Source organism: Struthio camelus, chromosome 1, assembly GCF_040807025.1.
Source record: "Struthio camelus isolate bStrCam1 chromosome 1, bStrCam1.hap1, whole genome shotgun sequence".
NCBI classification, from domain to species: domain Eukaryota; kingdom Metazoa; phylum Chordata; class Aves; order Struthioniformes; family Struthionidae; genus Struthio; species Struthio camelus.
In genome coordinates, this window is record NC_090942.1 from 192,812,280 (window position 1) to 192,835,278 (window position 22,999).

Genomic DNA, 22,999 nt, shown 5'->3' on the forward strand with positions numbered 1-22,999 from the left:
GAAGCCCGAGTTGCAGGTTATCTGATCTGCTCTCAAACGATTAATCACTCCTGCTCCAAATTAGCTCTTGGTTATTCTGTGAATATAGTCCTTCGCCTGTTTTGCTAGGCCCTGCAGCTGCCATCTGTCCTTGATCGCAGGAGGCCCTCTTCTTTTTTATTTAGGCTGAACCAGCCTCTTCTTCTCTAGCAGCAAGGCCCTATCTCCGTTTCCTCAGAACATCTCTTATCTTAACAGAGTAGAGTTCAGTCGTCTCCTCCCACCCAAGGCAGCAAGACTTCCACACAAAACTTCTTCCCGTTTCCTCTCCTGAAACAAAGCTTAGGAAGTCCTTTTTACTTCGGTAAAGTCATTTTATCACACCTTCTTCTTTTTAGCTAAACAGATTTTGGGAGGGACCTATCCCAGCCATAACTTCTAGTAATTGTGTGCACAGGAGCAATGATTTTAACTTAATTGTGCTGTACACACACATTTCTAATTTACATTTTGGCAAACACATGACAGTGATAGCATCAAAAACACTTCTGGATACTTACTGTGCATTTTTTTTAAATATGGCTATTTAAAATGAATGAAAACTATGTTAAAAGTTTACAATAGCTTATTTCAGCAACTTTTTAAACACAAAGATATGTGCTATAAGCTCAAATTTAGATGATGTGTTCAATTATTCAACAGATTTTTAAATCAACATTCTATTGTTTATTTAATTCTAATTTATACTTTAATATAATTTTCCAGATATTTTTTCTGCAAAGCAAACTGCATAAAGAGTCTTTTCATTTGGATTCAGTCAAAGATGAGACCATTGTGGGAGTTGAAAAAGGAAGAAAATTAACTCTTAACCAATGAAGAAGCTGGGAAAGATGAAAAATCCTGGGAACACATTTTCAAAGGTATTTAGATACCAGAAAATACAATCAGAAGACGGACATGCCCAAATTGCTTCAAGATTTTTTGAAACAAATTCAATTTTTTTTAAAGGCACACAGAAATCCAAAGCTCGTTTTCATAAGTGTTTTTGTTCTAGTGATCCAGTAGATTAACTGCACCAGCTCTCACAATTAATAAGACACGTTATTAACATACAAAATATATAAAATGGCATTTTGATTTGAAAGGCACGTTCATATGCTAGCTAAAAAAAGGCCAAATAAGTCACCGTTTTCCTATATAAAAGCAATGAATATGAATAAACAAAGACAGTTTATTACATAATTGCTTAGCTACAGCCTCCCGTTTAATGGAAAAATGCTGCATGTAGCACAAAGGTGGCTGTTTTATGATGTGTGCTAATATATCAAAGCCACATATATAATCCTGAAAAGTAAGAAGAATAGGTTGATTTAAACCAGCAAACCAAAAACCAATTTGCATAATTTCGCTTCCGCTAACTTTGCAGTCGTACTTCCTAGCTCTTTTCATAACGGAAGTCTCATTGGTTGGTTACATGACAAACGTGGTGTGTATAGCAGATACAAATCATATGGTCAAGGCAAGAAGGGTAACTTTCCTAATCCCGAATTCAACCAGGCAACGTTACATAACTGTATGCATTTAACAGCTTTTTGTAAGATTTATGACTACACCTTTCAGGAAGGAAGAATGATTCTCTAACAACTGTTTAGCCATGGGAGGACTAGCAGTGTATGATTTCAAAAATTAACCCAAGAATTAGAAAGGACTAACATTTTATGTGAGGCTTATTACATGATCTATCATTCTCTTTATCTTCTTTATGGGAAATTCCAGTCTGGGATTCTTAATATGAATTATTAATGATAAATGATTGATCTGTAAGAGCAAAGGTACAAACTCTGGTAGAAAGATGACAGACATAAGCATTTAATTTTTAATGGTTTTGCTAACAAACAGTATTTGTTATCCAAATACCCCTTTCATTTTTCTTTTATTTTTACCCACACTATCCCCAACCCCCAACAAACAAATTTTAATACTTACTAGACTGTACAACAGCTTGAGTCTGTGCAGAAGTGCCTGATGCTATGTTAGTCAATGCCCATGCAGCTTCAAATTGTAATGAAGGACTGTAATGAAATAGTTTTACAGTAATAACTTTAAACATTATCTTCAGATTATTTTACAGTTCACTTTGACATTATTACCTGTATGTACTCTGAGACACTATACATTTTAAGAGTGTATTCCCCCCAAAAGTTTTCCCCCAAAAAACATAAGCTAGGTCATTTCAGAGGAATAGCTATCAGGAAAAAGTAAAAATCTTACATTCTATGACCTTTTGAACTGCCAATCATTCTGACTTCACATCAGTAAAAAAATAAATAAAATAAAATAAAACAAAAAAGAGTAACACTTGCTGAAGCACATACCAGCTAGTGAAGCTGACCACTACTCCAGTCAACTCATTATCTCCTGACTTCAATGACTTCTAGCACTCCTCACCATAAAATTTAATTATGCCTTTCTGTAAGGAGTAACAGATGCCTCTTGGCATCCAACCGATACAAAACCCCATGCGTATTTAGGGAAGAAAGTACAACTCTTGTTGCCTACCAAACCATTAGTAGTTCTTAATAAACCAACCACGGCTGACCATAACTAAGAGAAAACTTGGCCCTTCTAACACCACATCCCAGATCAAGCGCAAGCTGGTATACTGGGAGAAAAAAATTCCTGCTCATCACAGCCCGGGGAAAGACGTAGCACTAGTATCCAGAACACAGCATCAGACCTGTATTAAAACCGACTTATCAAACAGAGATTAAAACAGATACAAATATTACAAAAGCTGCACGAGTGTCTCTCACAAGGTCATCTGTGTTGTATCTGATGCTGGCACAGACTACAACAGTTAACAGACAACAGCAGTTTAGTAAAGCAGTTTGCAGGAAAACTGTTGTTCAAGCAAACACCGAAGGTTAAAAATTGTAAAAGCTACAGAAGAACTGTGGCTTATGGTGGCTGCGGTAAGAGTAAAGCGTCTGGCTTTGGGAGGAGCAGAGGATATGCATTATTAGTTGATTATTTTTCATTTCCCTGCTTTGTGGGGTCTTCAACAAGTATGTGTTACATATAGCCACATCAGCTGCTTCCTGAAGTTTTTCTGTGCATTCATTTCCAAAGTACTTTAAGGTTTTATTGGGGATGGGATTAGAAAAGAATTAGGTATGGGGACCTAAGATGTGTAAATAAGGACTTGCAAAAACAAACAGAACCTACCAGCAGCTATTCATAAACCTTATGTTCTAGGATCAAATGCATTAAAGTGTAGTTCTGGCCAGGCCTTCACGTACACAATATATTTTTCTTCCCTCCTTTTGATCTGAGTGCCCTTGGGATAAGCTTTCAGTTACAGCATGAACAACAGGTTCAATCATCTGTTATACAAAGTCTTTGCAGAATATACCTCTACTAAATTTTACGTATCAATCATTAATTAAAAGAACTGTTTAAGAAAACATTGAGTTCAATTTCAAAAGGCTTATTAAATATTTAAAAAGATAAATCATACAAAACTTATACAGAGAATTCAAATTAAATTCATTTTCAGAACACTGTACCATCTACTTCCAAAACAGATATGCATTCATGACCCATTTTTAAATGCAACCCTGATTTGAACGTTATTGCCAGCTGCTTTCTAAGTAACTGTTTTGTTAAACAACCTAGAAAAGAAAACCTACTCACGCTTCATTTTTTGCAAACATCAAACTACACCCAAAATGTCAGTTTGCATTTTCTAAAGTTTCTAACCCTTACGGTTAGGTGATGGAAGATGGAAACACTGTAAACAACTACCATTATGCCTGCCTGAGACCAAAGGTAGCCTAAAATATTTGCCTCACATGTATGAGTCCTCATTTATCTGAATAAGGAGCTCCTGGATTGCAGAATTTGGCACTTGTCTTACATGTCATGATATTCTCGCAACTACACACTCAAGGCTGTTTTATTTTTATTTATTTTTTTTTAAAATGTCCCTTACTGAAGCTCTTGTTCTCCAAATAAGAATCAGAACCCAGAGCGTGCCTACTGTGTGGTCCTGGCACATTAGGGAGCACCAGCTGTGCAGAAGCAAAAAGAAATCCTCCTTGCATTAAGAACAAAACTTAGGTTAACAACCTTAATGAAACAGATCATAAGTGTATTCTCGCAAAGAGAAGAGCCCTGTTCGCAACCAGGTATGCACGTATTTGTATGACGGCAGAGCAAAGTAGGTCTGAGACAAACTGCTTATAAAACAGTTAAAAAAAAAAAATGAAACATTCAAAATTAACGAGAAATTTAGTAAGGTATTCCCCACTAGTGCTTGCAAGAGCATGCCCAGCTAAAAGAGAAAATGACATTTCAGTGGCAGAATTAATACTCCTGGAGAATTTACAGTTTGTTGTCATGGAATCTGATCCACTGCGTCAGACTACAGAGGCCTATGAATACTAAGCGCTATCTGAAAGAACTAGAGTTTTTTTGGAAGCAGTTTTTCAGTAAAGGTGAACATTTTTAAAGGTATACTTACTTATCATCCCTTTCTAGGCATTTTACCAGAATTGGTAAAATTCCAGATTTTATTAAGTCATCAATAGGTGGATTTCTGTCACTAGATAGGAGTTTCCTGTGAAATTAAATGCAAAAGTAAAATAAGTAACTTTCATCATGAAAAACGTGTAGGAAAACGTGTATTTCTGTGCCTTTTACTTATTTATTTTTACCTTGCAGCTTGGACAGCACTCAGTTGGATCACTGGGTTGTCACTCGTGGCATTCTGAAAAGAAAAACAGCAAAAACTAAAAATGCACAGAACAAGCACTTCCAATTAAAAAAAATTAAACGTAACATACCTGCAGTATAGCTTCTAGTGTTACATTTTGCTTGAAAAGAAAGAGAAATTGTTTTAGTAATTTTGTTGCTAAATAAGATAGACTCTTTAAACATTTAACACAATCAAATTAATTTTAATAGAGCATATCAGGTCATTTTGTTTTCAAATAACTGCAAGACTTAAGTGTTAAAGTAAGAACTGAAGACACTTTTAAAATACCATCAGTGAGATTTTGAAAATAATTCCAGAGTCAAGGAACTTACTGCTTTGAAGTCAGCATCAACATCAGAGTCTTCTAAACTTTCTTCTTGAGGAACATTTCTTTTTTTCAAAAGATGTTCATCTCTTTTGTTCTGGGAAAGAACGTTGAAAAGTGAAGACATTTAATTTTTATTAGTACAAGGCGATGATATAATGGCACCTCTCTAAACAAAAGTGTAGATAGGACTGCTTTCAAAAAGGCACTTCTATCTCCATATAGAATTTAGAGCATTTCCACTTCAGCTATAAGAATCTCGGAGCTTGCAAACCACAGACAAAACTACTGCAATCCATGACATTAAAACAAAGTATCAATTTTCTAACAGAAACTTACAAAACACACAGATTTCCACAACATTAACATTTAGCAGCACACAGAAAACTGTTTTCCAGTGTAAGATTAATTTTCAGATAAAACTACTTCAAAGTTCCCTGGTGATCCAGATCACTTATGCTTCAATCCTGTGCTTAAAGTAGCACGCCCCCAAGATCCTGACGTCTGTAATATTCCCTGCTCACTCACAGTGTCAGCCTAGTCTTGACTTAAAGCATCCTCCAGCCTCCTTCCTTCCTCCTTTGAGAAACTACTAAATGCAACCAAAAAATGCCTTTTCAGTGATAAAGCACCCATTTTGCATTTGGAGCTTGCTTAATTAGAATGCCTGAACAGATAAATCCTTAATTTAAAAAAGGGAATCAAATGAACAGTTCTGACTGCACACGCAGATGCACTTTTCTGTAAATTTAAAATCTCTATTATTCCCAAGGTATAAACTAGTATTTCCCAAATTTTAAAGATACCTGTCTTGTTTGATACATGTAGAGGTACGATCAAAGATTGAGATGGCAACAGGAGATGATGCAGTGTGTATATTTGAATGTACTTCTTACAGGCGCATTAAGATTTCAATCCCCAGTGAAGCAAAACAATGACAAGGTCAATCAAAGTTACACCACCACCACCAAATACGCATTCTCTTAGTAATGAAAGGCAGACCTGTCAGTTCCCAAACACTTATCTGTTAAACAGACAGTACTAATTGCACTGATTGTACCATTCATGCCTTGCTTCTGAGGTATAAAAAACACCCCCTAAGCAAAATCATGTTTGGAAGAGTCTCCAATATTTCATTTTATTATAAGTTAGAAAACCAAGCAACCTCAGACTCAGTATTTTTGAGACTGGGTCGCTGTTTAGACACTTAAAACAGCACTTAAAACAGCACTTAAAACAACTTTTCCAGCCTCAGTTTGAAAGGCTCCCAAGCAATATATTAATATTTTTCAGATAAGAGAATGCTAACACAACAACAATGACAAAATCACCAACTTAAGTAGTCCTTTAATGCAGGAGAACAGATTCCAGAAACCTAGCATAGTTTAATTTTTGTGTTTCGTTGTCAAGCCTTTCGGGAGAGAAGGAAGATGGAAATGAGCAGGCAGTTAAATGCTGAGAAAGTAAGTGTTATGCAGGCAAACGCTATTAGGTACAGGCGAATCACAGGATGGATTGATCATGAACACTCATCCCGGATGAAGCAGTCCCCTCCTGGCTCCGATGAACGGCTCCTACATACGGGCAGCTGTGCTGTTATGGCAAAACAAGGCAATACCGAAAGAAGGGGCTGACACCGGAGGAAAATCCCTAATGTCTCTAGTTCTACTGTCCTCCTCTTCCCACCCAGGGGCATCTTCGCATTTCACAGCCATCAGTAAGTCCATATCTGCATGAACGTACAGGGGGAAACATTCAGTTATTTGGGTAGCATAGGCTACTCTAGCAGTCATGCCCTGTCTATAGAAAAGGTACAGCCTGAATGAATCGGGGTCTTAGGGCAGAACTGGCTCAAGTTGCCTGTTGGAGCAAGTTAAATGATTTACATTAAATAATTTATTTGGAAGGTTTGAATTTCCCTGTCAGTAGCAACACAAACTACAGTGGTATAAGGGCAGAGTTCTCAGATTTTGTTCTTCCTAAAATGTTTAATTGAATTCTCTGAATCTCATGCTCATAAAATTCAGGGAAAAGCTTTACACGATTTTTGTAAAACATGCGTATTGTAAAAATTGTTATCCACACTGATTCAGCTGGTGGTATTTGTTTGTTTTCCAAACAAATGGTTTGATATCAGTGGTGCTCAACTGTGTGTTTTCCAATATCTTGCAGTGAAGACAGGTGACCTTTACTTCTAAATTTCTGTAGAAAAGCTTTTTAGATGCAGACCACTTCCAGACTCTTTGATTCAAAAGATGATGCAACACCTAGAATAATCAAGAATTTAACAAATATTAACTATTTTTATTGAAATTACTGAAAGGAAAATTCTAGTTAGGAGATGACACCTTATCACATATCTTACTTCAAATTTCTTCCCTCAGTAAAATATGAATGGTAACAGCTTTTTGTTGTTTTTTAAAGAGTTCAAATCATAGATTCTCCCATTTAGGTGTTTTTTCACACCACTGTTTTGGCAGATTTCTCCACCGGGGAATCCTTCGGCCTTAAGGAACTATCCTCACGTTAGGGGAGAGAAAAACTGTATGCCACCGTTCCGCATAGCTCCACACAGAACCGTCTACGCTGACACAGCACGGAAGCAGCTCAGAGCACTCTGAGCTTAGACTGAAATCTCTCCAAATGTGGAAGGTACACAAGAGTCATTTGAAGTCACAGTTACTTCACTCCTACCATATAAAAAATAATGGAGAAAACAGAGGCTGGTCTTCTCAATTGCACTGAAATTAAATAGATGCCATCCATTTGCAATGATGGCCGCACTATAAAAATGGATAAGAACATTCAATATTCACAAACATTTGAATTGCACCTATGTCTAATGCACATTTCTTCCAGGCTCAGTATTTTTCCTAACAAATCCAGCTAAAAAGACAGTAACCAGAAACAGCTGAAGAGCTTATGAAAATCACATCATGCATTTTCTAGCTTGGAAGGACAGGAAGTTTTTGGATGTAAAAACAAAAGTCACACTGCAACAATCACGGTACTGGATGTGAACCCCACTCTAGACGGGAATGTCTCTTCAACATACCCAATTAGATGTGAAACACACGTGTTTCATGTTTATTCATACCCAGTGTACTTGTATAGAAGTACCGTTAAATGAAATATTTTGCTTGAATAGTATCTAGAGGGGCTTGCACGAGTTCCCTCTGCCACTACATGTTGCTTGTGGTCATAAAATGGGTGGCGGATAGCCTTTCTTCTAAATCCTTCTCGTCCTGCAATTCCCTAGAAATCATTCAGGGACTCAAAGAGGGAAGGATAGTGGGTTGTGAATGTATGCATAGTTACAGAAAAACAGTTAGAAATAACTAACTTGTCTCTTCTTCAAGCAAATGCCTATACTTACATTGATCCAGTGGGTATCTCTCAACGTTACTGCTCACAAAAACACCATTTACCTTGAGGAGTGTCCTGTGAGTCCTCTCCCAGTGGCAGTAGCATGCTGAGAAACGTCATGCTCGTGAAAGCAAAAACAGAGCTCCAGATAACAGCTCCGCAGATATCAGGAATGGAGACATCCCCCTGGGAGGCCACTGATCTTGCCTCAGCTGTGACCGAATGTGCCCTAGTTGTCACAGGCTGTTCCACCTATGCAATTTGATAACAGAAACTTAGCCAGCCAGTTATCTAGTGAAATATTCTCTGCATCAGAAAAGCCAGTTTCTGAGAATTTTTGGTGACTGACTTGAAGAGGTAAAGGGCCTTCCTGAATGATCTTGTCCTGTCAATATAAAAAGACAAAGCCCACCTAACATCCAAGATGCGCAAGCCAGCAAGGCCCTGGAAGCAGTGAAAGTCAGCGAGGATCACCAGCAGGTTGATATCCTGGCTAAAATTCTTAAAAGTTTCAGAAGGAACCTTAGGGTAAGTCCAAAATTTAGAAGTTTGTCTCTACAGAACGTAGCACATGAAAGTCCTGCTGCCACAAGAGTCTAAGTCTCCCTTGGCCAATGTGTAAGCTGACAAGCAGGTCACCTTCATCAAAAAGTGAAGAAGGTAACAAAGAAACCATTTCAAACTCTGGCACATCAAAGATACATAGGCCAGGTTTAAATTCCACTATGAGATGGGGTCCATTGACAAGAAGAAAACTGCATCACATTCATTAGAAACCTCGGGAGCGGTAAGATCAGGTAACACTGAAAAACCTCCTTTTTCCAGCTGCAGATTAAAGGCAGCCACAAGATGCACCTTAATTGAGCTAATCAAGAGCCTGGTTCACCTCTTTTCCAGGAAATAAGTTAATTGCTCCATAGGGAGCCTTTTATACCTGCATACCCAACCGTCCAATTCCCTTGGCAACATGAGTATACCTAAGAGAATGCTTTCTAATGTTAATATTAAGCAAAATAAGTAAGAACGAACATGCATGTTCTAATGCAGAGCCATTCTGCCCTTCTTAACTGTAAGAATGAAAACTAAACTTCACGGGACATAACTGACCACAGTTTGACTCTAGAATTTCTGGGAACACAGGCAACACTTTCCAGTTGCTGGTCAAACAGCACAAGGGGGTCCAGGAAAAATTACACTGGCCAGGGCAATCGGAGCTAGCAGGAATGTTCCCACAGCTACTCACCATCTGCAAAAGGTTGGGCCGAAAAGCAATTAGCAAGAAGGTACCCAGAAGAGGATCAAGAGGAGCTTCTACAGGGGCCTGGAGCAGAGGGATTAGCACTTCGTAGTGAGAAGTGCTAAATAAATACTTACTGAGAAAAGCTATTCTTATTAGCATTTCTTACTAAGTCAGAGTGGTCATAGAACCCTCCAGTCCAAAAAATGGGTCTTACACTGTTTGAAACAGCTCTGCCCATGTGCAAAGTATTCCATTTCTGGACAGCTAAACCACTGAGCAACACACATAGTAACTTCATTGACTGATCACATCCCTGCAAAAGATAAAAGAGCATTATTTGCACCTCGGCATGATCTTAAAATGCTTGCATTTTGTCACACGATAAGAAGCTCAAACATTTTTGCCTAAAGCACAGCACCAACGTCTTCTATAGAGTCCTGCAGTGAAACTGAAGACAAATCAGCATACCTGGATACAGCTGCTCTGTCCAAAGACTAATGAGAAAGACCTTTCAAAGGGAAAGGCGTCAGTCTGGAATCCCTGATGAAGGGTAAGACCTTGCCACTGATGAAACTAAGCAGGCTGTCTCCTTCAAAATGGAAAATCCTCAACCACTGACTGAACTATCCCTGGCAAGTCTGAGCTCTATACTGTACAAAACATTTACAGAATTATCAAATAGCCAACATGTGACAGATGATGCATGGTATGTTTAATAAAGTTCAAAAGTTTATAAACAGCAGCTGACTGCTGGTTATGAGCCTATTAAAATTCTGGTAGAAAATACACTGCAACAGTCTACAGATGTTTCCACATGAACAAAAGGATAATGGATATACATGCCGGGTAAAAAAGCCAAACAGTTAGAAACAACAGTAATGACATCATGAGTACGCTTTCTCCTCCAGTGCGACGATGCACTTGATGACAGACATCCATCCTGTTTGCTTCACTGGCAGTGGGAAAGTTAGGTTGCATGAACAGTAAGTATGCGCATCCTGCAGACTCCTGGTGTTTCTTGTTTACCTTCTTAGATGAGGGCCACGGGATTCAAAAACTGCCAATCAATGCAAAGAGGTTTGAAAAGCAACATGATTAACAGAAGGAACCCTCTCACGGGCAAAGAGGATGTCCATCAAGCTACATGCTGTATTCTGCTTAGTACTATAGGACAGGATCAAAGGGGTACACCAATGGATCTGTGAAGGGCTGCTAAAAAATTTCAGTTTATACATGCTTTTCACATTTAACACATGGGGAAAATCTGTGAAGGGTTCTGCATCTGCTGAGAAGATTTAAGGTCAAAAATGAAAAGAAATAAACAAAATACCTTTGCCCTCAGTTAACAAACATATCTATTGAATATTTATCCAGGTCAAGGAAAGATCTAGGAACTCAGTTGCTGATAGGAGGAAGCTATTTTGGTACCAAAGTGAAGATATTTACGTGCACGTCTTTTGGAAGCAGAGGACTTAAAAAAAAAAAAAAAAAAAAAAAAAATCTCAGCACTAAGAACTGGAGTGATAGCCAACACTAGGCTATAATCATAGATGACAATGACTAGTGGCTCTTACCTCTGCTTGTATATCCTAGGAAAGACCAAAGGGTCAAACCAAAAACAGAGCTACATCCAGATTTCTGGGACATCCCTTTTAACTACTGCTGTTGTGACAGAATGAGCTGGGCTGAACTTTTATGTTTCACTCATGCTTAATTTCCAATTTTGTTTTGGAGGATGAGAGCATCTGCCAGAGTCCATCATGAAGGAAAATAAAGGTCTACCCCTCCAGCCTCACTGCGGTAAAGGAACATTCTGAAAACATTCTCTTAATGAAAGTTTTCCTAGGTGGACTATCTAGCTTGAGCAGATTTCTAGTAACAGTTCTTGGATATGAATCTGGGGAAAGATTCAGTTACTTTAATGGTCAGGAAAGGACTATTAGCAGGCTTTACTCACTCTCTCAAGAACTGATTAACATCTACACGTTTACAAGCAACACAAAGGAAAAACAAAAAGGGCTGATGACATCGAGATCATGGACAGCAGCATATTTTCTGGCCATCAGCATATACGGAAGCTCTCCAAAGAACTCTGAAAACATGCAGCAGAATAAAATAAAGCATAACTGTACAGGCAGATGACAGACCGAAGTTAATGCAACGTGAAACTTATCATAATGATATACTTACTTAACATACTATAAATAGTCAGCGATCCTCAGAAGTGAAAAAAATGGGCCCTACCTCTTGTCTGGCTGCTCAGTTAGGATGGTTCAACTATGATGAACAAACCCTTTAATACATATCCTATACATGTGGATATACTCATTTGATCTACGGAAGCCGCTCTGCAGCCTTTGGTTTTAATGACTCACTTGATCATAGTGCTGCAAGATCAGGAGATGAACCAGTAGTTCAGTGGACACCCCGGCAAATACCTCAGATAAAATCATGTCAATAACAAGTACACATAAGAAAGTTAACAACTTTCCATCTCTTGAATTTGTAATTCACACAAAAAACAACAAAAGCGGGGGACAGAAAGCCTCTTTCAAATACCAGAAGATAAAGTCAGGCAATAAGCCTAGGATTGAATTTCAGACTTTTTTTTTCTGGTCCTTGCTTGTCTGGAGTGGTGAATAATTCTACTCCAGGAATTCAGTTTGACCGTCTTTGTTCCCTTCCTACCAAAAATTGTGGCACAAACTAACAAATCTCCGAAAGAAACACTTATAACAAGCTGCCTGTTCAGGATGCATGGTCTTTTTTGATCTCCAGATGACAAACAGCCCTTAAGTCATACCCCTAACAGCAGCCACACATCCACAACTTGACAGCTTCCTACCACAGATGATGAAGCAACTACCACCACAGTACCACAGTAAAAACATCTGCTATTTAACAGTCCTATAAAGATAGGTGGCACAGGTCGATCTGATGATCCAGCAATTTACAGGCAACAAAATGATATCCTAAATCTTTAGAACTAGGCCCCTTGCATCTGAAGATGGTCCAACAGATTCCAAGTCTGTCCTCTGCATAGAGACTTCAGTTAGAGGCGAGCAGCTTGGTGAAGAAAGTCACCACCTCCCTGTGTGGGTAGTGTACATCCTTCCCAGAAGATGACTATGTTGACTGGAAATTAGTAGTCACATACCTACACACGAACTTGCGGCCCAAGAGCCTCAGGCACAGTTCTATCTTTATAGATTATCTACCTTAACCAGTCCCAATCTTCGCAAAAGCATGTTCTTATTAAACCAGGTTCAAGCGAGGCTCCAAGGAATTTATCTTTAATTGAATACATGAAGTTTCTTCATAGTCTTTTCAAGGGGGTTTTCAGAGGGACAGGTTGCGGATGTAATACTCCACCTAGGAGCTTTCTTTGAGGCAGGGTAGATGCAAGTTCTTTTCCAAGAAGACATGCTGCTAACACTGGATAGAGGAGCCTCTGCAAGAACATATCAATAGTGCTCGGGTCTCACTGCGAGTTCTAGCTTTTTATTTAAAGTTGGTGGACTGATATCTGAAAAAGCATACTTTTCAGCAAATGGAAAACTGTAGATTCACACTGACCCTGCAAAGACGTGCAACTGAAGTAGACTTTACTATCCTAAACCTGTAGACTTGGATCCTCCCCCTCCACCTTTCTCAGAGTTCCTGAGAATCAGAAAGGGATACCTTTCTGCTCTAAGTCTCCCATGAACATGAAGACAGACTTTCTTCTTCAAAGCTTACTACTTTATTTAGGAGTTATTACAGATGTAAGCAATCTCATGTAAAAAAGATCCGAGTAGGGACAATAACTATCATGTGCCAGAGAAACAAAGAGAGAACAAAATCCACAGCTCCTTAATCCATTACTTGTATAACAAATATTTGCTTTGCCTTGTGTCAGACTTAATTAACAATTAGAGGTTTCATACCGTCATTATGAGCTCTCACAGGGAGCTGAGTTTGCCAAGAAAGGCAAAAGCAAACACTTGTGAGATACCTGGAATTTTTCAGGATTCCCTTAGTAAGCCTGAAAGGAGGACAGCACCCTCTAGTTCTGCTGAGGTTAGTAGTATAAGGCTTCTTTGGAAGGATGGCATGTAACTCAAAAGATCATGTAACACTGACCCTGAAGAAGCCAGTACTTTGTATCCTGGCTAAGAACTACCCTTCTTAAAGGAATAGAGTGCACAAGCAGTCCAAGAGCCAAGCGTCTAGAACCAAAAAATCTCTCACAGCAATGGAGTTAAAGGCTAAATTTACAAACTTGACTCACAGACGGCTCAATTTTAGTCTTTTTTTTTTTTTTTTAATCTTTATTCCTAAGTAGAAGGATGCCAAAAACGTCTGTAACTTCTGGGGTGTTGAAACAAGCAGTGATAAGCAAAGTATTCTGAACTCTTTAGAAAGCTGAAGCAGGATTTATGTCAAAGTTAGATGGCAGGTGTCTTCCACCCCTTCCCATCAGTGAAGCAAAGAAATACAGCAGCTAGGCAGCTGAACCCCTCTGTAAGGGCTCACTGTTGCACTAACGATATAGTCAAAGACCAAAAGCTGCTTTCTGAAAATGCAGAACTAAGTTCCTTCCCAACATGTGTACAACAAAGATCTTCAGCAAGGCCAACATGGAATAAAAGAAGTGCACCTGACTGGTAGGAATGCAGCTGAGCGGCTCATAGCCCCAACCCATATCTGGGCCAGGATTCTGACAGGCAACCGTTACCCTCATGGCAAACACGGCTTTGTTTGCATAACTCCTAAGCAAATACAAGCGATTGAAGAAGAAGAAGAAGAAAAAAAAAAAAAAAAGGTAGAGGTTCTATCTGAAGTGCAGTGTGGTATGGAGGTAGTGAATGGAGACAACATACCTAAAATACAGACTACACATCGCAAGCACACCTTGATGTCTGTCTCTCAAGGGAATGAGCATCCCACACTGATACATGCAGAAATTGTTTATTACTGTTCAAAGCCGATTTTTTTTTATTTATTCCATAGTACAAAAGAGACATATAAGCAAATAGCTTCATCACATCCATTCAGTTAATATTTATGCACAAGATCATTCAAAAGACGAACGCAGGGCTATGTAGTCCTTCCATCATACAGATCAAGAATATGTTCTTGATTGGCCTATTTTCTTCAAAAACCAGCTGTACATGCAGCATCTGGATAGCAGGCAGTAAGGGAATACACCCCTTTGTTTTGAAGAAGCAGTAGTGAATTACCAGGGGCATACCGACACTGACATTTCCTGAATTTGGCATATTCATGCCAGGGGTGCGATGTTAGCTATAAAGATGAAAACTGAAGCAATGATGATACCACATCTTATCCTCTCCACTGACAGAGCTTAATAAAACATACTCCTTTACGTTTCAGTGCCAGTTCTGTACCAGAAGCAATAGCCTCACGGCTGCCACAGCAAATCAACTGCCCACCAGCAGCCGTTCTGTTGTTGCAAATCAACAGTTCAAATACACGCACACCTCTCATTCAAGAGATTTCTTTTGGTGTCTGTAGTGGAAGGTTTTCTGCAAATCTATCACAGGAACACAAGTTCCTGTATTCAAGACATCTGCAGCTGCTGTTTACTCTTGATCTACATCCTGAGCTACATCCAGCACTGAGGCTTCTCTTACATGTGTAAATGACCTGTGCAAGTACAGTTTTTAGTAAAAAGTGACTAGTAGTTCATATACTCATTTTCACTTGTGTTACTGGCACGTACAAGAGTCTTTCCACACAAAATAATCCATTGCCTTATCGTTAAGTATCTGAATTGTTCCCCATCACACTTCTGTAACAAAATGGCCTTGGAAATATGACCTGGCATAAAAGTCAATTATAAAAATTAAATTAAAATTACAATTTCCACTTTGCATTGCAAAGGTCTCTCCAAAGACTGCACTTGAATACTAACATGCAGTCTCACAGCTTAACCAGTTGTATGAAGATATCTTGCAGTAGCTAAGCCATCTTTTTACGGCTTTGCAATGTTAGGCAGGCATAGGCCCACCCATATGCTGTGAACGCAGCTTCTCTCTGTAGATATCACAGCTGTATAGCGCATTTTACATTGAGTCAACACAGCACTTCTTAAAAGGCAGCTTCTCTGATAGCAGCATAAGCTTCAATTACTGATAATTAAGATATCAAAATTAATTACCCAAATCTCCTTTTAGCAAAAAGTGGCTAATTTCATTTTTCATTTGGTACCTTCCATTGTATGCAAAAATAGCTTTCCCGATACTTCAGTTATTTCCCAGTACTGATGGGACCAAAGTCAAGTTAAGCTTGAATCTTATTTAAGATTTTTTTTACAGTCATCTGCATCTGATAAAGTTTCTTCAATTAATTCTTGTACTCTCATGATGAGTCGCAAAAGCATTTGTTTGGGTTTTTTTTTGATAATGCAATAAAAAAGACAGATTATGTTCTAGAAGAACAGAAAAAGGCAAAAAAAGCCTTGTTAGAAAAAAAAAAAAAAAGAGTGGAAGAAACTCAGGAAAATACTAATGTAAGCTTTTTGTTAGCTTCTACACAATCAGATGACGAAAGCAGGCAAGATTTCTCAAGAACAAGTCAATTTACCTTCTGCCAACATAACTTCTATCCATAGACTCTTCACCTTGATTTTAGCAAGGCTTTTGACTTTGCACTTGATTGGCAAACAACGCAAGCCACAAATTTAGATGAAATTGATGGGTGTGCGCTCCTGAGAAAGCCCTATTCAGAGTGATTATCAGTAACTCAATCGGCAAATTGAAGAGATGTATTAAATGGGGATCCAAAGGGGCTTGGCCCGAATCTGAAATATTCAAAACACACACTTCCATCAAGTCATTAAAGTATTAGACTAGATGAGTGACATCAAGCTGGGGAAGCATACTAGGGAGAAGAACTATAATTCAAGTCAAGAAACAGTCTGGAAAAAGCAGATGTAACTCAAAAGACAAGGAGCAATCATGTTTAAAACTTCCGCATTTACTTAACTACGCAAATACAGAATGGCAATGACTACCCTTGTTTTGCAACACCATGGGAAGCATCCTAAGGATACAGTGGATCACAGACTGAGTATGAGTCAACAACACACTCAATATAAATAGCAGTAGTGCCTTAAGAACTGTGTCCTCCCCTGTGCTCAGTATCATTTAAGCCTCAGCTGAGGACTACATCCTGTTTGGGCACTTCACTTTGAGAAAAATACATGCAATTTGAACTTGAGTAGCTAAAAGTCAGAACCAGAAAACAGAATCTTCAAGGAAAAGGTGAAGAATTGAAATTGTTTCAACAACAGAAAGAAAAGGGGCATGAACAGCCTTCAAATATATTGCAGGTAGCTATACCTGGAGAGGAGTTTACCCCTTCTTTTAACACGTGCAGCCCAAGAGGAGTTCAGCTTCTGAACACTGTCCTCTAGCAGCAAGCCTTTAAGGTCGCTAGAAAGGCTGCTGGCAGCTAAGAACAGGCTGGGCAGTGTCTTATGAATGACAAGAGTGTCACTCAAGAGTTTCTTTAGAGCACTGAACTACATCACCTCTCATGGTCATGATCTTCCCAGCTATATTGGCATATATCCAACATAAACCAGATCTGAACCTAAAATTAACTCCTTCTACAGCACAGAAGTCATAATTTCCAGAAAACAAAGTGCAAGAACCCGCACACCTTCAGATGCGAGAACTCTTCCTTTCCCCATTCATAGACTTAAAACATTCAAACAGTTGACAGTGTGTCACATTAATGATATGAGACTTGGCACTGGAACTGAATTTGGTTGATTTTCAAGTCATACACTGGAGCAGTACAGCACTGTTCTGCTGTACTGAGCTCAAGAGGTTGCAGAAAAAAAACATTAAAATCCACAATTCATCATTTACAAATTTACAATCTTTCCCATGTAGATTTGGGGCCATAAAGCAAAGCTTAATATATCTAGCAAAGACACCAGAAAATATTAATGAAGAAAAGTAATACAGCTGACAAAAAAAATTCACTTACCTTCCGCAATTCAATTGTAACTTCGTTTCTGTGTCTTCTCATAGTCTGAAAAAAAAAAACATATATGTAAAGAAAAAAGCATACAGTCTTGGTGCCAACTGCTAAGTCGAAAGGGCATTTACTCATCAAAAAATACGAAGAACAGCATGTGAATAATTTTGAACTTAATCTTTCCTAACAAGATACACAGGAGGCGGCTTCTTATTTTTTTAATTTGCACACCTTACAGAGAGCTTTATTATAAACCTCAACCACAATAAGTATCCCAAAGGCAGAAAATATTTACTTCCCTGCAGAGTTTCACTGAAATGACTCTCCAGATATTTATATGTGCACACCAAGAGAAGCAGTAAATATAGGTTTGGACATTCTCCTATTTGCATATGACTACATTCACAGCCCAAACATGTAACCTATGTCAATATTTGACCAATGATGAGTGACAGAACATGACTGAGCTCAATGCAAACAAGATAGATTACGTTTACGGGCAAAAAGAAACAATGAAGAAATTCAGTGGCACCGAATCTACTTAGGATCTACAGCCTAAACACTGTAAAGGAAAACCAGCTTATGTCTCTTAACTCCTTAAACATACTGACACTCCAAATGCATTGCTTACAGTGCTGTTATTCCTCTTAGCTAAAACAAATCAAAAGATTCAGAAGGAATCGTTTTAGTCCAGTGAAGGCAATCTCCCTAGGTTCATTTTGCAACCAGTGGAAGAGACAAGTACCATCAGAACGCAATCCAGGGGAGAAGGAAAAAAAAAAAAAAAATTGGATGACCGCTGGCAGCCTAGAAAGATCATCCACACTAACTAAAATTAGCCTTTTAAAATACTTTCTATGTCCTGTCCTTGCTACTGACCTTCACTGCTACTATGACACTCCTCTCGAGTTAAGGCAAATAATTCCACTAAGCCCAAAATTATCAGCGAAAACTAGCAGTGCACACAAGACATCGGCACTCCTCAACAGCCATCTAAGGAAACAGCGAGTACACTACAGCTCAGAGGCTGGTAAACGAAGTGAGCAGATTTCACACCATGACTTTATATACGACATAGAGCCAGCGCTTAAAACACTAACTGAGCTTCAAGTTTCTCTGCTACTTTGCATTGCAATAACCATTTAATTATCTTAGGCTGACCTAAGAGTAAGGGAGGCTTGCGTTCCTGCCCGGTGCTTGATTACCCAAGTCACTTGAGTAACACAGATGCAATCCTTACTTTACGACTGCCAGCATGAAATATACTACTTTAAACAAAGCAAGTCCTCATTTCAGAAAGAGGATGCTAACAATATAACATGTACTAGAGCTACAATACACTATTTCCCGCCCCCCCCAACTCTATTATTTTGCTAAGCCATTAGATTGTTGTGACCATCTATGCATGCTGCAGAAGCTCAGTATGATAGGACGGGATCGCTGGGGCAGAGGATGGCATCGGGTAGATAGGGAATGGACAAAAAGAACCACCTGAAAAGTCATTGCATGTAACTAGCTAGACCAGTCATTCAAGTTTCTACATATTAAGTTTTATATTTGAATTATTTTAAGTAGTGAGTCAAATTTAAGGGCATTAAATACCCTCAAAATATTTTCCAGGGCTTCTCCCACGATAACTCTATGCTCCAATGGAAAAAATGCAACTGGACAACTCTGTGTTAGATTTCTACTATAAAAACTCATTTTCTTGACCATTCTGAATGTGCTAAACTCCCACTAGTAATTCGTCCCCCCAACACACACAATCTGAGCTTTTTTCCCTACTTACCTCAAATTTAAAAGGGGACCCTATCACACGACAAATCAGTTAACTTGTGTCCTTTAGCGCTTCCCCCCTCAAAATCAAGTTCCATACGCCCCAGGTCACGAAAGCTCAGAGATTTAATGGATGTAAGGCATTATTTACCTTTAATTTGCTTCCTAATTACAGTTCAATCCAACATCTTTTCATTTATCTATGTGAATTAATTCTTTGGAGCGCTCTCTTCTGAGCCGAAAAATTAGACTAAAGCTGAAGCTTTTCAGAACACAACGCCTGTGTTGTGTAACACCTGCCACCTACCACTCTTCTAGAAGCACGGCAGATTTAAGAAAGACTATATGCTGCACTGAGTAGTTCAGCAGTAAAATATTTTTCATTTTTAGAAAAAACAAATACAGTGCAGTCTCAGGCAATGCATTACTATTCATTTTATCAATTTACTCTAAAACCTCTTTTAAGAGTACTTTGACTGAAGACAGTTGCTCAGAGCCATCCCTCCATAAAGGCTCTACTGGGAAGACTCTAAGCTGCTTTCTAAAGGCAAATAATTCATTTCTCTTTTCAATTAGGGTTTTATCTTTGTTTTACGCTTCCATTATTTCAGCCCCACCGATCCTATCCTGTTAGACTTCTGTCTCAATATTTTTATTACTAGTTTTTTGCTTTTATCAACCTGCTCCTCAAAATATTTGACTATCCTATTAGGGTTTTACATTTAACTTGCAAGAATCTCCAGTCCTTTCCCCATAACATTTTTAGAAGTCCTTTCGTTACCTAAGACATGGCAGAATAGGCCAGTACTCATGACTAAGGTCAGAGCTGCTTCTCCATTCACAGAGCAAGAAGGTCATTAACAAGGAATATCACTTAACGCTCACTAGCGGTATGAAGTTGAGGCTACCTAACCCCCACAGAGCTAACTGAGGACTCCCAGCCTTACAGTGTGCTGCTGGCACAGCATCTTAAATTCAGCTTGTTAAGGTCACCAAGATCATTCAAGAAGCAGTACAGCGTTAGGGCTGTGGTCTTCCTTTATGCATTTGGGCCTGAAATTCTCAGAGCCTACGGCGGGTTCTGGCAGCTGAACTTGGCTGTGTGGTCTGATCACAACCAGCACACTCCACTAGAAGTACTCCTACATTATTTCTAACCTGATGATACAAGTGTTCTAGTTCATCTTCCCTGACATCTCAGATGACCATTATATACCAATATATTTAAAGCCATGTTTTCCAGTTCATACATGTCAGCTGTTGCAATTATAAACTCTGCACAGAAGACACACGTATGCACGTGGCACTGGTCTGATTTACAGAATCACAGAACAGTTGAGTTTGGAAGAGACCTTTACAGATCACCTAGTCCAATCCCTCCTGCTCAAGCAGGTTGCCCAGAACCCTGTCCAAGTGGCTTTTGAATATCTGCAAGGATGGAGATACCACAGCCTCTCTGGGGCATCCTGCTCCAGGGCTCAGTCACCCTCACATTTCTTACCTTTATGCCTGCTACTTAATCGGAGTTTGTTTAGACATTTCCCCACCTTGATCTTCTCCTCTTTAGCACAGGAGCTGATACACTGTGATGACACTGCTCTATGATACGCTTCTGAATGTTTGCAATTTAGCCACCTTGCCTTTAGAGACCAACTCTTAAGAGCAAAAACATACTTCATCCTCATCTGATCATGGGAAATGTAGATATACATACAGCATCACATGCTATACTGAACTATATTCATTCTGCAGATGCGCTTTTGCAAGATTTTTAAACTTACAAATAGAAATTACGCCTATCAATCTGTTTGTTTTTTTTTTTTTTTTTTTGCGAAGCCCGATTTTTTTATTCCCTAAAAACAGATTTAGGTGAACCAGTTAATTTTTGTCCTGACTTGCTTGTTCTTATAAGGTAGCTATTCAAGACTTGTGTTTCAGATGAATCATATTAGAAATACAGTAGGTTATCAGCACCTTGTTACAGCTCCAGGAGAAATAATCACACTATAATCCAACAGCATATAAAAGAAGCTGTCTTAAATACTGCTGTGATCTTCCCCTTAAGAAAGCATTACCATTGAAAGTAGAATACCATAACTCCTTTACACTATCTGCGAGCCACTCCACTTAAGGGCGCAATATGCATTTACAAGAGGAGACGCATACATTGTAGTAGCATGGTTAGACATTTTCCCCAGCTAAAGGAGGTCAGCTAAAAGCAGGAGGAGATGAACTACCCCATAACCTAACCCCACGGATTCATTACCAGCTTTCAGGCTGGGGGAACAACCACCTGCTAAGATCTATGTACAGTATTAGCTAAAGGCTTGCAAGACATCATTAACCGATGTAATAACAAGCTTGGCGTCCACAGCATCTAACTACGGTCATTTCTCAGCCTAATATACTTGAACAATTAGCTAGCTTCACGCAACACTGACATGGCGCATATCTCCAAAAGCAACCACCAAGACAAATCTGAACTGTTTGACAAAAAGATCAGACTCCAAATCTCAAAAAGGGAAAACTTAGCATAGGCACAATTCTGTAAGTCACAGAACGGTGAAAGCAGAATCTAAACTGTGGAGCCACTCCTAAACACAGGGTTATTAGGTTATTAAGGCATCCTACCCAAGGTACAAAAAGGCAAGAACTGAGGAGACTATCTATCAGCCAACTATTACTATTAAGAAACAAGAATACACAACAGTTACCAAGTTACACTACAACTTAATTGCTACACATAACTCAAGTCCTAGTTAAGTTCATAAGGCTTCTGTAACAAAAGATTTCTTCTTCCAACGCACCATCTGTGAAGGACAATTATTTACCAGTGTGTTTGACATGCTGGCATAACCACAGAAATGCACAAAGTACCAAAAGTCTCGTCAAAAGTAGATATTTAGCAATATTTCTAACTTCCAAGTTCCTTGGCATTTTATTTTACAAAAGAAGCCAGAAAAATGAAGAGGTCTACTAGATGCCGTTAGCTAAAATAGCGTTCTCACTTCTACCCTGGATTTCTGAACACTCTTCCAAAGCCAGATGCAAAGTGTTGCATGCCACAGATCTCTCCCTAACATCTTCCACGTAAGAGAAAAATAATCTCTAGTTCCATCAAAGTACCAAACCTGAAATTAATTTTACACTTCAATAAAAAAAAAAAAATCACTATGTGCATTAGGGCTGTTGCATTAATGGCTGTGAGAGCAACTCATTAACTGAATTCTAATATTCCAGACCTGGAGGGTTTGTTTGTGTTGTTGAAAAACGTTAGGCTGCCCCATCCTTGGGATGTCAGAAAGAGCTGGAGAATCAAATCTAACAAATTCTGGGACCCTATTTCAGGCTGATGCTTACAAAACAAAAATGCCATGGTGACTGAAGACAGATACTTACAAAAGGACATTTAGACCTTAAAGATAAAGCAGACTTCTTCAAGTCGATGTCCAACATAAGGCTTCAAAGAACGCTACAATCTCTGCAAACCTGTCTTTGGTACTCTTAATGGGCAGACACTACAAAGAATACAGCTACCCTCATCAGATTAGTGTTTGAAGTCTGG

The 22,999-nt window shown here is 38.9% G+C and overlaps 1 protein-coding gene across 1 annotated transcript in view; it reads right to left on the reverse strand.

The window, feature by feature from the left end:
* KPNA3 (karyopherin subunit alpha 3) overlaps positions 1-22,999 on the reverse strand; it is a 52,235-nt gene that overhangs the window by 15,215 nt on the left and 14,021 nt on the right. The window contains exons 2-7 of the mRNA XM_068929890.1: positions 17,668-17,712; positions 5,068-5,157; positions 4,824-4,853; positions 4,695-4,747; positions 4,502-4,597; positions 1,966-2,051 (exon numbers count right to left, since the gene is read on the reverse strand). Of these exons, the coding sequence (XP_068785991.1) occupies positions 1,966-2,051; positions 4,502-4,597; positions 4,695-4,747; positions 4,824-4,853; positions 5,068-5,157; positions 17,668-17,712 (400 nt within the window). The remainder of the gene's footprint in view (positions 1-1,965; positions 2,052-4,501; positions 4,598-4,694; positions 4,748-4,823; positions 4,854-5,067; positions 5,158-17,667; positions 17,713-22,999) is intronic.